This window comes from Camelus ferus, chromosome 10 (assembly GCF_009834535.1).
Source record: "Camelus ferus isolate YT-003-E chromosome 10, BCGSAC_Cfer_1.0, whole genome shotgun sequence".
Lineage (NCBI taxonomy): Eukaryota > Metazoa > Chordata > Mammalia > Artiodactyla > Camelidae > Camelus > Camelus ferus.
The window spans coordinates 17,927,201-17,944,199 of NC_045705.1; the positions used below are offsets into that span (position 1 = coordinate 17,927,201).

The 16,999-nt window shown below is 44.9% G+C and overlaps 1 protein-coding gene and 1 long non-coding RNA gene across 6 annotated transcripts in view; both read right to left on the minus strand.

Annotated features, from left to right (window-relative positions):
- The window catches only part of LOC116666334, a 623,984-nt gene that overhangs the window by 396,358 nt on the left and 210,627 nt on the right, over positions 1 to 16,999 (minus strand). The window lies entirely within an intron of this gene.
- KCNA4 (potassium voltage-gated channel subfamily A member 4) lies at positions 3,225 to 11,527 on the minus strand. Its single transcript, XM_032488393.1, has 2 exons — positions 11,127 to 11,527; positions 3,225 to 7,951 (listed from the first exon to the last, which is right to left on the minus strand). The coding sequence occupies exon 2, from the start codon at positions 7,173 to 7,175 to the stop codon at positions 5,208 to 5,210; it is 1,968 nt and encodes a 655-aa protein (XP_032344284.1). The 5' UTR covers positions 7,176 to 7,951; positions 11,127 to 11,527; the 3' UTR covers positions 3,225 to 5,207.

Sequence of the window (16,999 nt, forward strand, 5' to 3'; positions counted from 1 at the left end):
AAACCTATAGTGCAGACAATTTGCAGGTCAGGAAGCAAAAGTTGTATGTTTGTGGATCAACTATCAAAATCAGTTCAGCTCCTGGTCCTCTGGATACAAATTCTCCTTCTAAGATACCAATGACAACTAATGGATCAAAAACTTAACTGCAGGTCAGCAGCACCATGACCAGTGAATATGGAACTATCCTTTCCTAGATGACAGCAAGACTCTTTATTTAGCACATTACTTGCCTTACATATAGATTACACTTAGTATTACTTACAGGCCTGAAAGGGGATACGCTAAGGTCTCACTCAGAGCCATAGCTCATTAAATATGTGCTGTTTTTCCAAGCACTCAACTCATACCCTGGGATTAATTTATTTACCATTAATAAAGTAACCATATTTTCTGAACCTCAAATTGGGCCATATGGTCTGATATGTATCAGAGTACTTTTTAACAAGAAGCTACTGTAAGAAATTTGGACTGCTATGGAAACAGAAAACCAAGTCAGAAATAAAATTCATATCACAGTCCTAATCTTAATTTACATTTCAGAAGTACATATTCCCATTTACAGCAAAAACAGGTCTGTTCCTTTCAATCTTGAACACAAACCACTAAATCATCTTTCTTTCAAATAAGAATACTGATTTCCATACTAGAAACTGGGATTGTCTTCTAACCTGAGGTGGTTACATTGGCCTGGAAGACTGTGTTTTGAGTCAAGTTTCTCTGCAGGCAGGAAAACCAAGAGGTACCTTTTGTTCACACCAAGTGTCCCTTGCAGAATTCAGAATGACTTTTGGGTCAGAAAGATTTCCTGGAACAGGGCCCTTTGCCAGTGAATGACAACCTGTAATCATTCTAAACTGTATCAATAAATAAATAAAAAAAAAAACCTACAAAGAGCGATGTTACACTCTGCATAGTGCACAGTAGCACATCACAAGTTCACTTAAAAACGTAAATCAAACTGAGGTATGCGTATTTCCTACTTTACCTAGAAGTAGCTGCAATGTTAGCACTGAAGATGGGTCACAATCCTAAAAACCAACAACAATGGAGAACACCCTTCCTGACCCTCTAGGGACATGAGGGAACCACTGTTTATGAGTCCAATGCAATTAAAAATAATTTTCCACTGGTTAATGTTGATTTTCTAAAAAATGGGAAAATATATAGACATATATATGTTAACTCAGAGTATTTTCCTTAGCTATTTCTCATTCATATATTGGATTCCATTTCAACACATGCGTAATGAAAAGATTTTTCACAAAGCTTCAGCGATCCTGTTTAAAACAGATTTGACAAGGAAAGCAGGAGCACTTGTGAAATACTACATGGGTCTAAGCATAGAGTGAGTTCCCCAGCACAGGTCGGGACACTGTTTACTGACAAGACTGTGCAATAACAGCAGGAAATCAAAATGTTTACTTACCAACTTTCACCACGTGTATTTAACTGGAGACTGAGTTGTTTTTTTTTTTTAATTAAGCGAATCCCTTCCCTTTAGAAGTCGTTAGAATAAATGGCTTCAAAGTATACCTTATTCAGTCAATTTAGTTTACATTCTAAAAGTTCAAACTCCTGGTTCCACATTTAACCTAACAGGAAGAGTTCAAAACCATTCTGTTCTTATTACTTAACTATAAGATCAAGGCTGGCATGACCGAAGGGGTACTTAGAAAATAATCAAGTGAATCTAATGTTTCCTTCAACCCCACAGAATTTTGGTGCTGGAAGGAATCAAGGGATAATGTAGCCCAATAACCCAGCTGTACATTTGAAAACAAAAACCTGAGGATCAAGGAGATGAAATGATGTGCTCATAGTCAACAAGTCAGCTGGACCCCCAGACCAGCTGTCACACCTCAAGTACCCGCTAGCTCCCTTTATGCAGAAATTCAAAGGAATATTTAGCCCTCCCCTCTCTTCCGTAACTGTTATGCACTACTGTTTCCCTTTCAAGCCCTTGCAAGAGAGAACAATGCACCTGCCCTTGAAAAGACTGATTAGAATTACCCTCAAATACTGTTCTTCTAGTAATATTTATTATCATCTGAAAAGCAACTAAAGGATCCCAGACCCCAAGAATTAGAATCTCTAAATGGGGTCACTTCTCCTTTATCTTACAACTAAATGTGTACGGTGGCCTTGAAGAAGATACAGTTTCCTAAATCAGTTACAAACAGCCTTTGGAAGCGATTTCTCAGTATAAAATGTTCGCAAATGGTACTAAAGCACGTTGCCCAGCTGTGACTTGGAAAAATGCTACAAACCCACAGCTGTACTGAGGAATCAACCTTCACACCATCTGTATAAGAGAAGCCTGCCATACAGAAGTGCTCCTATACAAGTCTTGAGGGCTTAAACGTTTCCTTCTCAGTGTGGAATCAAGATCTGGACATCCTGAAATAAATGGAACTTGCATGAAAAAACCAACAAACAAATGAACAAACATTTAGTGATAATCTAGTAATATTTGGTTTGGAAGCCCCTGACTGTCACATCTTGACCCTTTTACCCTGAAGAAAACCATGCAAGATAGAGAAAAACCCCAGGATCCCCAAATGACTATATTTCCTGGATTCTCGGAATTACCAAGTCTAATACATATCAATTAAATTTAATGTAACATTCCAGATTTTAAAAGGAGACGTAGTAGAAACAATGAAATGCAATGTTTTCCCTCCCTAACACAGCCAAATCATTGCTATTGCTACACATCCAATGCTGGAGAGCATTTAAACTATTTCAAGATATAATCTGACCTAGTTGGGTATAGCATAAGATACATGGTATCTTGTCCACAGAGCCAAGTTTTTATATCATGACATGCCTGGCATCTTCCTCCAAAAGAGGAAACTGAAGTAATTATTCAATGATGGGCTATCGTGTGTCTGCAAATCAATCTCTTGTAAGGAGCTCAAAATTAAAGAAATACCGATGATTTTCACAATATCCTAATAAAGCGGATGTAAATCATGGGTTCTTAATCTCTTTTTCTCCCAAAGGAAGATTAAGCAATTTAGACCTAACATCAGGCATTTATACAGAACTCGATGTCTCAGAGTTTTCACGTTCTCTTTTGCTTTCCATGATAATTCTATGATGTAACAAATGCTTTATGTGCCCTCTTTTTAATAATGAGGAAACTGGGGTATAGAGATGAACAGAGTGACTTTCCCAAATGAATGGTGACCAACCCAAATCAAATAATGTTACCCCTAGTCTAATGTTTCTTACATTTTTTGCTCTAAATCTAAAATATATCAAAATGCCACCTTTGGAATCTTGTTGAAGGATGACATTTCCTTGTTCTGTCACTCATTTTATTGTCCACTAGAGATCTTTGGTCTGCACATGTAATCAGCCCCCACCCTCTCCCCTCCTTGCTGTTTTTCATTCTCCAAAAAGTGTTCTTGAGAGATGCTTCTCTAAAGTGGTAGGAGAGGGGTGAAGAGAATAGTGTAGCTTTGGTTTTAAACCTAACACTGAATTTTAAATATCATTAAAGGAGAGGTAAGATTTATATTATTATCAAATGATGGGCTGGGATTAAAAGCTTGAGAAAAGCTATTCTAGCTTTTTTTTAGTTCACAGTTGTCAGAGTTAATTACGTGCTGAGATACCTTACCTAGCATTTTCCCCCCAAAACCTCAGAACAACCATTTTATAAAGAATAGAAGTTGAAGAAATATTAGAAAATAAGGCCCCTTATGTATTCTGAGTTTGCTAACCTGTGTCTCATTATGACTTAACAGTGTAAGTCAGATCACTAGCAGCTACCTCACAGTCTAGAACTTGTCGTGAGTTAAAGGCAGTTCTACGTGTCAGAAATCCAATAAAAAATGAGAATGATGGCGATGTCGAAACCAAATGTTCTGATGCAATTCTTTCCTACATCAATTTTAGCAAACAGAATGCTAAATTCTGAGGTGAATCCCCACATTTTGAGCTTATATCACTGCACAAATAAATAAACTTAATAAATCTAGCATTTACGTTGCACATTTAATAGAAAGCTCTTAAGCCATGATCACCTGTAGCTGCTGGGCATCTTATTTCTTCAAGAATTCTTTCAGTGCATGCATTAACTTTGGTTAAATTATTCTGGATTTAAAGGCAGAAGAATATTTAAAATTTCAGAAGCATCACTGTAACAGACCAATTTCAAAAGATTCAGCTGCTAAATCTGACTTCATAGTCTCTCTGCAGATTAGTTATTTAGATTTAAAAAGAGAAGGGAATCATGTGCTGTTATCTGTGTGGCCATTCGTCTCACACAAAGAAAAGAAGAGAACAATAAAATAAGACTAAGAAATCATTCTTCCAATGATTGTCATTGAACTGTTACATTAGTAAACATTCACAGTATGAAGTCTCTCTCAATCTCCAGCATATAAAGGAGTGCAAAGAGGGGGAAAAAAAGAAAGAAAAAAGAGAATTCCAGTCCTGTTATCTGCGAACAAAACTTGTTACATTTTCTCCAATTTCATTTCTTCCATTATTGTTAGGCATTGGCTGTCACATCCTCCCAAAATTAATAATAAAATATAATCAATTTCTAAAGGCCCCTGCAGCCTTTTTAAAAGTTAATTTCCAGTTAAAAATAAACTTTAATTAAATCCAAGATAAAATTGTGACCTATATTCTATTAAATAATTCACTTTCTTTTTTTTTTCTACATATAGTAATTCTTACACGTTTTAAAAAACAACAGCTATGGTATCCAAAGACAGGAGATGCTATTAAAGCACTGATAAATGACTGCTCAAATTCATTACTTACATAGTAAATACTCCAAAATGCCAACTTTTCCCATTACTGCACGATTACTAACAACGTTGACAATTTACTTACACATCCACACACGCACGCAGCACGCACACACATACACGCACATTCTCTCCACGGAACCATCTTTCTTTTTAACATCTTTTCCAGTTAATGTGCAAAATTCTTGCATTCTATTAAAAAATATAAAGATAGATTTGCTCCTATTTAAACCTCCCTCTTCTCCAAGATGTATCATTTATTTGATATGTGGTACAAGTTTAGTAACAATTTTGCCATGTATAACCATTAAATGGCCTACGACTGTGTGCATTGGATTCATTTGCATATTTCTTTTCATAACTGCACTCTCTATGCATAAATATATTTGGAGATGCTGGGGCTAGGGGGAGGGGGCAGTGGCGGGTGGAGAACCCGATTCACACGTCAGTCTCCACAGCCTTCACATTAGAACAGTTGTTTTTATCTGTCTCACTGTCATCCCCCTTTCCCTGACACTTCTCCTTTGCACAGAGAGATTCCTTAACTCCTTCTTCCATCTCTAGATACTCTGACTTGTCCCCTAGGGAAGAAGAAGTAGAGCTCCTAAATTTCTTCAGCAAATTAGAAGGGAGGTACGGGCAACTGACTGCATTCTGCGTCAGCTGCGTCTGTTCCTCATTTTCAGTCTCTCTGTGGTAGAAATAGTTAAAGTTAGAGACAATCACTGGCACTGGCAAAGCAATGGTTAAGACACCTGCAATGGCACACAGAGACCCCACGATCTTGCCCCCCACAGTGATGGGCTTCATGTCCCCATAGCCCACAGTTGTCATGGTCACCACGGCCCACCAAAACGCATCAGGGATGCTTTGGAAATGGGTCGTGGGTTCATCCGCCTCCGCGAAATACACAGCGCTGGAAAAGAGGATGACCCCAATGAAGAGGAAGAAGATCAGAAGGCCCAGTTCCCGCATGCTGGCTCTGAGGGTATGGCCCAGGATCTGCAGGCCTTTGGAGTGCCTGGAGAGTTTGAAGATCCGGAATACTCGGACCAGACGGATGATCCTGAGGATGGCAAAGGACATGGCCTGCTGCTGCTGGCCATTGCCACCCCCCTGCTGCTGGGCCAGATCCGTGCCCAGCGTGATGAAATAAGGCAAAATGGAGACGATGTCAATGATGTTCATGATGTTTTTGAAGAAGAGCGCTTGGCTGGGACAAGCAAAGCAGCGGACCACAAACTCGAAGGAAAACCACACAATACAGACCGTCTCCACGATGAAGAAGGGGTCGTTGAAGATCGTGTGCCCTGAGCTCTCCGGATGGGGGGCCGACGTGTCATTCAACAACCCACTGTGCCCGCCCGCGCCCAGGGCCATGATGAGATCCCTGTCGTCCCGAAACTCTGGCAAGGTTTCCAGGCAGAAGATGACAATGGAGATCAGGATGACCAGGACAGAGACGATGGCTATGCCCCTGGCTGGACTGGAGCTCTCGGGGTACTCAAAGAGCAGCCAGATCTGCTTTTTAAATTCATTCTCTGGCAAGGCCCTGTCCTCCTCCTCTCTCACAAAGCCCTCGTCCTCCCGAAACTTGAGCAGGGCCTCCTCCCCCAGCTGGTAGAACTTCACCTCCTCCGTGAAGATGTCAAAGGGGACGTTGACCGGCCTCTTCAGGCGGCCTCCTGACTGGTAATAATACAAGATGGCATCAAAGCTGGGCCTGTTTCTGTCAAAAAAATACTCGTTACGCAAAGGGTCGAAATACTGAGTCCTCTTTTCAGGGTCCCCCAGCAAGGTCTCTGGAAACTGGGCCAGGGTTTTCATCTGGGTCTCAAAGCGCAGGCCGGACACGTTGATGACCACGCGTTCACAGCAGTCACTGTAGCGCACTGAGCTGTAGCCACCACCGCCCCCATCGTCCTGGGGCAGCAGGTCTGTGTAGGAACACTCGTCTCCGTGGTCCTCCTCGCTGTAGTAAAACCTTCCCTCATCTTCCTCCTCCTCCTCCTCCTCCTCCTCCTCCTCTTCCTCCTCCTCACTCAGATCCCTGAGGATCTTCTCCTCCGAGCCGCTGGGCATCAGGTCCGAGCAATGAGGAAAGCTGCTCTGGCGGTGGTGGGCTTTCTTCTTCTCGGGCCGCTGTCGCCTCCTCCTCCGGCTGCCCCGGCCGCTCTGAGGGTCATGGGAGGTGCAGGCGCCGCGCGGCTGGTGGTGGTGGTGGGCGCCCCCTCCAGACCCCACGCCGCCTTCCACCGCAGCTGTAGCCGCAGCGACAGCGGCTGCCGCGGCCGCCCTGGAGTGAGCCAGCCGCTCGCGCTCCCGGGCCCGGGCCTGGGCTGCGTAACCGTAAGGCATGTGACTGTTGCACCCTGAGCTCTCCGCACTCACCATTGCAACCTCCATGGTGGCGGTTTGGGGGAAATGGCTGCTTCCAGTCGCAGGAGAAGAAGAAGAAAGAAAAATAGGGCAGCTTCTTGTCTCACCAAATTAAGGTAAGTTTGGAACCCTTAAGCAGATTGCTTGGAAGACTAAGGATATTTTCAGTCCAACTTTGCATTTTCTGTTTTTAAATCAGCACGCCCCATGCTCTCTCTTCCCAGGGATTCAACGTTGCTCTCCAGAGCGTGGCTCTTCTAGAGAAAGCGCCTGGCACTTTCAAGCCTCAGTCAGAAAATGGTGGGGTCTCCCAAACACCTGTTTTGGGGTGGCTTTTCAAATCTGGAAGTATGTCTAGATTGGAGAATGATGCTGCAAGATTCAAAGGTGGCAAGTATCCGACAGCCAGCAGTTGTGCCTAGAAAATGGAATATATTTTTCTGCCATGGAAATTGTCCAAAGCTCAGTCCATCATATTTAAATAAAATGCAAATGAGCTTTTAAGTCTTAGCACTTGCCTTCTAGTGACGGCTTGACCCATGTTAGCATGTGACTTGAAGGATGCCAGAGCACTGCCGCTCAAAGCCTTTCAGGGAGATTCTCCAGGCTCTCCCCTTAAGTTCATCACAGGCTTCCCCGACCCAGGGGCAATGCCAAGCTAGCGTTAGAGGCAAAGACCTTGGGAGGTAGAGAAGGTGCAAGATGAGGTGTCAGCGGGGGCAAGCCCAGCTCTGAGGTCTCCATAGAAATCAAGGAAATGCAGAGCATCCTTCAGCTAAAATTATGCAGAAGAAGGATTTCACCTGGAAAAGGAAGGGAAACAAGCATAGGAGAAAAATAAAAAGAATCAAATGATAAAGAGCAAACTGAGTGTCTCCTTCATATGTATCTCTTTCTCTTGTCCTCAAGCAAGCCATATAAAGGACCAAAGTGACCATACGTTTCCAAGGCGTAGGGGCAGGATGTTAAATCTCCCTCTCACTAAACATCCTTCTTTCCTTCTTCTTTGGATATTGTTTCAGCACCATCAACTTTTATGGCAACCGAATTATTTTTCCTCTCTCCTCTCTTGACCCACATGGCTCTTCCTTCAATCCACCTTTTCACTAATACCAGGTCTTAATTCTCACTGCCACTCTCTTCATTCCACAAGAATAATGCTGTCACTTTACAGCTGTGTCCCATCGTTCATTGATCTCAAGGCATGTTTTCCAATTACCACTGACAAAATAATTCTGAATTGAGTGCCCTTCCACTCCTCTGTCTTAATTCAGGTTTAGAGAAGTTGGAAAACCCAGTTTTCTTTAATCCAGACTTCATCATTTCAACACACTTCAATCACCTCATCTACAAAGTGGAGATAATAATACAACTTCCCCCATCCCATTTTTTTAAGCGTTCATTAAATGTTATTAAATGAGATAATGGATGTTGACAGACTACCACAGTGCCTCGTGCATAAGGAATAGCAGTAAACGCTGGAGGTTATTAATAACATGACAGTAACCTACACTTTTATTGTCCATCTACCCACCCCCAAATATGCATGTCCTTATACCACCCTCTAAGCAGGCAGAGGACAGAATCTGGGGACATCTGGGATGTCTTGAGACTCACCAATGGCCTGTACTAAGTTGGCACCTCCCTGACTCCCTGAAGCAGGTCCCTGTTGTTGTTTTTCTGTTCCCCAGACTCCAGAACACTCCCTACCACCCACAGCCTAGGAACTAATCCCAGCTTCCACTTCTCTAATAATCAGCTTCTCTCCTCGCAGTTCCTCCATGTTCACCTCGATGCTTCCTCCTACACTTTGCTCAAGGGACTATCTCCTTAGGTTTTAAACCCCAGTTTGTGTGCACCGTGTTTTCAGCCTGTGATACTTTCTTCCCTATAATTTAACCATCTATCTCCCAAGTTCTCTCCTTCTCCTTCTCCCACCTTCTCTCTCTCTCTCCTTCTCTCTTTCTCTCTGCCTGACTTTATTTCCAGTCCCCCACTTCCTGATCACATCTTTCTTGCAGCCTTGCTCTGTTCCCCCGTCACTTGGTATTTCTGGTCTTTCTTCTTCCTTAGTTTGCTCTCTGTAGATCCAGCTAATTCATCCCCTCTACCCAGGACCTGTAAATGCTCCTGCCCCAATCTCTTCTCTCCTCTTGCTTCTTCTATTCGCTTTGTCCAGCAGGACTTCCAAGAATGCAGAGAGTGGTCCAGAGAATTGGGAAGGACAATGACAGCCAGAATCCAGGGCATCTACCAGCTTCTATTACTGGAAGCACTTGGGGAGCATAAGAGAAATGGCCTTCTGGAGCCATTAACAGCACCCAGCTCTTGACCACCTGCTGCTCCTTTCTGCATCGTGTCAGCCTAGAAGCCTAAACACAACTAGGTTTTATGAAGTGACAAGCAGGGAAGTGGCAAACAAAGGTATTCCCAATCATCCATCCTTTCCCAATCATACACATTCTCCCAGGGCAAGAGGTGAGCTTGACTGGGACACACAACCCAGAAAATACACCTCTGAAGGTATCTCAGCTGACACCCTCCTTCCTTTGCCTGACGCCTAACATCATCTCATACTCTGAAATGCTTACTCTCACAAGGTCTCCAAATCTCACAGGTCTTTCACTGTGGACGGTCAAGTCAACATCCTTTAAGGACTTTCACAGGCCAAATAGCCTGAGAGTTTGCTCAGTTTCTTCCCTAGCCCCCTCAAAGTGGTTATAATACACTATTTAAATAAAGCTCCAGTGTAACCAAAGTGCCTGTAAATTTGTATACTATGCACACCCCCTCTTCCGCCCAACTGACTCCTAGAAGGTCATAAATTAAAGGTTCTTCTAATTCACAGTCAACTCTGCAGGAGATCTAGCCCTGACCTATCTACACCAAATAATTTCTTATTTATTTACTTGTTTATTTAGGTTGTTAATTTTTATTTATCTAACTCCCTCCCACAATGTACAAAAAACCAAATAACCTTCCTTTTAATTTGCTACCAGTTACCTCACTATCCCTGATCTTAGAAGGAGGAGGAGGAGAAAGAGGAGGAAAGAAGGAAGGGGAGGAGGGAGGGAGGGAGGAAAGAAAAAAAGAAAAAGAAAGAAAGAGGAAAAACCCTTCTATCCAGCAAATCAGACTAGTTTAAAATCTCTCTTCCTTCTCAACTCAGGGTATTCATGTTAGGAGAAGCCACTCTCCCGGATTCCCAGGAGACTTCATGGGGGAGATCTTTGTAGGGAAATGTCCCTTTCTCTTTAACACCATCAACTAATAGGATTTTGCTGACTACCTACTCCCCAGTCCCTGCGCCCCCAAACAGCAGCCAAGCATCCTACTCCTCCTCGTCCCACCCCGCCCCCCTCCCCCAACGGCAAGGCTGTTTTCATCTCTCAGTGCTAATTCCTGTAACTGTCTTAGGGTGGTACCTGAACCTTATCAGAGAGAGAGAAGGAGAAAGGGAGATTGAGAGAGAGAATTCGAAGAGCCAATACCGTGAGAAATGCACACTTCAACGCACGCCATTTATACAAGTCCCTATGTGTTGCTCAAATGCTCAGAAAATGCACGCAAATCCAAATGTTGGGAGAAGCAGCAATTCAAACCCGTTCACCAGCTGTTCCCTAAGGAACAGAACCGGTGAGTCTGGGACGAGGAAAAACGATGCTAAATCTAAACCCCACCTCGCTGGGAAACGACATCTTTAATCGCGCCCTCGCCTCCAGATCTAGGTTCCCGCTCGGGCACATTAAGCAGGGCGCACGCACCCCATCCCTGGGGTTGGGAAAATAACAACTGTTGGCCCCCCGGAGCGCCGCGCAGCATCTGCACCTTCCTTCTCCCACCTCCTGGTTTATTTTTAACCGCCTTCCATTCATGCCCTTCTGTCACATTCCCGATATTATTTATCCCTCAAATACCCACTGTTTCTTAACAGCCAAGAGGAGAGTGGGGGAAAGATGAGACAGGTATCATACTTACCACTCCCAGGCGGGGTGAAAAATAAAAATAAAGAAAATCCCCGGTTGGCTTTTTCCCCTCCTCAAGCTACAACAGCTGGAGGAGGGGAAGAATGATCTTGTGGGGAGAAGGAATCACTCCGGTGTGGCAGTTGGAAGTCCAAAATATCCACGGAACAAGTTCTGTTGCCTGGCCAGCGGGGCACACCGTCCCCGCTGCTGGAGCCCGGCGGTGGGGATCAGGGCTGCCCCAGGGAAGACCCCAAGACTCCTGGCTCCTCTGGAGTTCAGCACAGAAGGGCTAAACAGGGAAAGGAAGTCAGGGTTCCCCAGGAAAAGAAGCAAAATCCTAGACAGCAGTGATCACTTGTTAAGCCCGAATTCCTCCTCCAGTATCCATCCCTTTCCCTCTCCCGCTGGCTGCAGAAGCCGCACACGCCTCCCCTGGCCGGGAGCGCGCGCCGGCCGGGGGCGGGGCCAGGGCCGTCCGAGGGTGTGGCGTTCACCGCGGTCGGCAGGAGGGCCTCTCGGCGTGGCGGGGCGGGCGCAGTCACGACGCGGCGACTGCCCGCCCCCCAGTCCGGCCCCTCGACGCCAAGGCTCCGGGGAGCCACTGGGAACCATGCCAGGAACCCCTGGCTGGCGCCCCCAGAGGCGATGAGCTAATCCCGGAGGGAGAGGTGTCCCCATTGGAGCCGAAATCAGGTCCCGACGGCAGAGCGGGAAACGCCAGGAGAGGCTGGTGGGGGTGACCTCAACGGGAGCTCCCGTCTTGACCGCAAGGCTGGGCGTCTTCTCCGCTCCCTGACCCTCTTTCTCAGCATCTTCCCGGGCATCCCACCCTACAGCCCCGGCACCATAACGGGTTTGTGGGGTCGGGGACCAGGTGCATCTCTGGCGAGGTCGCCAGCCCGCCTGCGAGCGCGCCCAGACCCCTAGGTCTCCGCCTCCCTCGCAGAGAATTTGTCGGCCTCAATTCGGGGCGCGGAGGAGACCGACTTTAAACACGTGTTCGACCCCAAGGAGGGGAGGACAGCAGAAACTGGAATCGGGCCCAGGCTACAGGCTGCGCGACAGAGGCTGAGGTCCAAGCGAGAGAGAGTCGGCGGGCTAGGAGCAGGTTGCAAGTCCGCCCCCGGGGGCTGGGGGCTTTGGAAGGAGGGGAGGAGCCCTCGGCGAACCTGTTGCTGCAAAAAGAAATAGGACTTGGCTAGAGGTTTGGCTTCTGGGAGGTCTCTATGGTAGTGGTCGTATCTCCAACGCCACCCACCTCCATTAAATACGGGGGAAAAAACAAAAACAAATACAAAAACCCGCACTACCCCGCCGTGGGCAGGCGAGTGAGTGTGCCAGCAGCGGCTTCCTCACCGATGGACTCCTGGGTTGCTTACTAGGTGGCCGGCGTGCGAAATGCCCCTGGACATGGATGTAAATATGCAATTCTCACAAATACGCCAAAAGAAGATTAGCGGTGGGAAGTGAGACTTTACACACACACACACACACACACACACACACACACACACACACACACACGCACTCACGCACGCACGCAGGTGGCGACCGGGCTCTGGGCACCTCTCCCGGCTCCCTCTGACGGGCCAGGCACGCAGTGGCGGCGCGAGCCCGGACTGCTGGAGCAAATCCGACCTTGGGCGGGTCAGTTGGCGCCGAGGCGGCCACTGTCGTCCTCAGCTGGCAGCTTTGTTCGAGGGCCTTATTGGGCCTCCTCCTTTTGTGGCGCTCTATTAATTATTAAGAGAAATATTCCAGAGCTGAATTATAGATATGCCCTGTGCTCACTCACCTAACCGCTGCTGGCTCGGCGAAGGACACCAGGAGGACTGCTTTTCGCTGCTGTTAGATTTTTTTGAGTCTTTTTAAATAACTAAAAAAAAAATCAGACTGTAATCGGTGAAAAGGAAAATAAATTAAATTAAAAAATATTAATGATATGGGGTCTGGTTTTCCGAACTTCTAGTTAGTGACAAAAGTGAGAAACTTTGTCATGAATAAATTTATCTGTGATCCTCTGGCCTCAACCGCGGATGAAGGAATTGAGAGAAAGGCCCCCATGCCAGCTCTGGAGAGGCTCTGTCTCAATTCCAGCCTCATTATAGTCCATTCCAGAAAGCAGGGAGGGTGGATTTCTCCAAAAGTAAAAATGTTCCCGTGTACTGGCCCCAAACCCTCTCTATACCTCCACAGTGTGAGGCAGTCGCTGTGCAGTTCCAGACATGCCAAAAGCAGATGGTTGAGTTTACTGTTGTCTCATCAGAAGGATGTTTCTTGGGATGATAGAAGGCTGGGCTGAGAGCATAAGATCTTGGGACTAGTTTCCCAAAAGCAATTTGTGAGATCAGTCCCATGACGGTGGAACACTGTCGGCGAGATGACAGTTGAGATTGAATGACGTACAAAAGAGGACAGGTATATTGAAACTTGGATGTTTTAACTGGATCATGTTAAAGCTTTATGAATTATGCTTCCATGTGCCATTGACTGTTCATTTCTATCACAGCCCAGAGAATTTTAAAGGTTAAAATGCCTGAGGTCTTCAAAACTATTTGCACTTCTAAGGTATCAGGAATCTGAATTACTAAAGCACCGCAGTGAAAATGCAGCTGAGGAAAAAGCACTTTCAGGAAGATACTCATTCAGGTCATACAAGGAATACTTACTGAGAACCTGATCAAGAATGATAACATTCTTTTTGAGTGTCGACCTAGCACCTGGCTCTCTCGCTCTCTGCTAAATTCTTTACATACATATTGTTTGATTTTCTCTACAGAGCTAAACACTTTATGTGGTAGAGACTATCATTATCACTATTTTATAGAGAAGGAAACTGAGGCTCACAATGGTTAACCAACTTACCCCTCAAATTTACATAGCTCATTATGTAGCAAAACTGGGCCTTTAACAACTGACTCTGCAATGCGGACAGACCCCACGCTAGTGATAATACCACATGGTCTGTGTCCCTTTGTCCTCGTAAACTAGTAGCTGTTAGAGATGCATAAGCAGTTTAGGAAATAAGAAGGGGCATGCTTTGATGGAGGTATGAGAATAGTGTTTCTGGGATGCAACGAATGGAGTAGCACCTAATTTGGGGGAAGCAGGCAGGGATTGACAAGGAAAGGGGAAATGTGTCTGAAGAATGGTGAGAATTGGAGTGGCTCCCATAAAGAATACATGGGCATGTGGCACTGGGGTAGACTAACTGGCACCTGCGAGATGGGGGGGTCCAACTGGAGAGAACGTGCTCCTCCCCCAGGCTCCTCCCCATCCCAAACATGCGCACGCACGCCCTTACACACACACACACACACACACACACACACACACACACACACCTCTTTGACCTTTAAAATAATTTCTTTATAAAGCAAACAAGAAACATTCCATTTCTCTCTGAAATTCTCTTCGAGATTCCTAGAAACTCACACAAATAAACAGCAGAAAGATTCTTTGCTGTGACCAACAAATACTTATGTTATCTCAGTTTCTAAACTGTATTTTCTTTGGAGAGGAAAAAAATATTTTCTTGCCTTTCTTAGTCATTAACTAGTCAAAATTCTTCAAACATCTCACCCTCAAATATACGTATTACCACAAATAATTTCTCCCTGGCTTTGAATTCTCTCAGCGGTGGTACAAATAGTCCAGACCACACTATAAAGCCTTTGTTTACATAGAAAAGGGCAAAGGGCAGCAGATTTTCCTTTGTACAAAGCAGATAGGAGGCCTTCTGGGATACAAACTAAGTCCATTATAAATGTTTTTGTTCTCTTTGGGGACCAGGGTCCCCAGTGAATTGCAGTGATCCATTGAATCCTCCTCTCTCTCCCCAAGAAGCCTGCAACACCTCCCTGAATCCTGAGTATCCAGTGTAACCAGCGCAATACCTGTCTCAGAATAACACTCGATAAGACTGTACCAAAATGAATGAACAACGGAATTTGCCAAGAGAGTTCAGTGAATGTGTTGGGAGAAAACGAAAAGAAGATTGCCTTTTCACCTGCTTGCCCCAGCCTCTCAGCTATCTGCCTTTTAAAGTTCTAAAGGGATGTGAGGGCGAATGAACGAGTTCTGGGGGCCTTGATTCCATGCATCTCAGTCCCAAGTGTGTGAATGCAGATGTTCTGAGCAGCCCGTGGTTCCTTCTCAACTGTGAGTTACTCAGCTAGTTTTTCCTGGTAGATGGATTTTTCACTGACTTTACCACACCACCTCCCCATTCCACTGTTATGCACACCAGTACTGGTTGGGTCTTAAGACATCAGAATAGCATAATCATTTCTCATTAAAGTGAGGAAACATCAACCCTGGAGAGAAAGACAGACCCCTCACTTCCTCACTCTGATCACAGCTCTGTGTCAGGTACAGTGGGGAGTAAGTCAGGTGCTCTCGGCCCTGGGTGGACACTTGCAGCCTAGAGGGAGGTCATATTATGTGAAGTAAGTCAGACATAGAAAGACAAATATAATACAATATCAGTTATATGTAGAATCTAAGAAAAATTATACAAATTCTGCTTACAAACCAAAAAAAGACTCACAAAGATAGAAAACAAACTATAGTTACCAAAGGAGAAAAGGGCAGGGGAGGGATAAATTAGGAGTTCGGGATTAACAGATACACAAAATTATATAATATACATATATGTATAAAATATATATAAAATAGATAAACAACAAAGACCTACTGTACAGCACAGGGAATTATATTCAGTTACTTGTAATAACAATGGAAAAGAATCTGAAAAGAAAAAATATATATGTATATATATATGTATAACTGAATCACTCTGCTATACACCTGAAACTAACATTGTAAATCAACTACACTTCAGGAAAAAGTGAAAAAAAACTTCAAAAATACATTCATATGGTCAGGGTCTGACAGAAGTCACATAAGGAGCAGAGAGAAGCAGCACTAACTGAGGTTAGAAAAGTCCTCAAGGCAGAAGGAGTCACAAGCAAAGGTTTACTGAATCAGAATGGCAAGAATGAAAGTAAGAATAAGCAAAGCTAAGGAGAGGATCTGATACAAGAATGGGAAAGGGAAGCGGTGAGGGTGGACTGGATATGCCACGGATATGCCATGCCCAAGAGTCTGAACGAAGGTCTGTAATAAAGCACCGCATGAAAGGATGCTCAACCCTTTTTCCACCTCTACACACAGGACAGATGTAGTTCACATGCACAAAACACTCCCCTGGGCAAACCCAGATTAGCAGCTGCAGCATCCACTAAACAGACTGAGTTACAGGTGCTTCCAGGTTTCCTGGCTACAGGGGTGTCTTTTTCCCCCATCTATGAATGCATCTGAGGAGCCAAGTGAGTGAAATTGAGTTGGCATAAGCTTAAATCATCTCAGATTTAGATTTCTGAATGCAAATCAATCAAAAATGTCCTTTAATTGCAGTAACTCAGAGTTTGCAATGCACCCCACCTTTAACCGTAATACAGCAAAGTGGGGTGACACTGCTGTTGAGATTCACTCTGTCAGATACAGTCATCTCTCAGTTCCAGGGCCCCTCACAGATATCAAAATCTGCAGATACGCAAGGCCTTTAGTATACAGTGGCACAGTACTGTCAGCCTTCCCTACCTGCGGGTTCTTCACCCACAAGTTGGTCGCTTGAATGCATGTATGCAGAACCCGTGGGTACTGCGGGCCAGCTGTCCACTATAATAAGGTGAAGTGGAGTCATCCTTTCAGCTCTTTGTTAAGCTTTCCTTATATGTGATGAGGAAATAGGGCAGTTATGAAGACTCAAGATGAAGTATCAACCTTGGTGCAGATCAAAATCGCCCACAGCCTTGTGTGCTGGCACCAATCAATCAGGAGCAAACTTGGGGCAGAGGTGAATGGAAGGAGGTTTAGGTA

What these genes read in the sequence shown, in the direction of transcription:
- KCNA4 (XM_032488393.1), bottom strand. Translation starts at nt 7,175, where the DNA reads ATGGAGGTTGCAATGGTGAGTGCGGAGAGCTCAGGGTGCAACAGTCAC.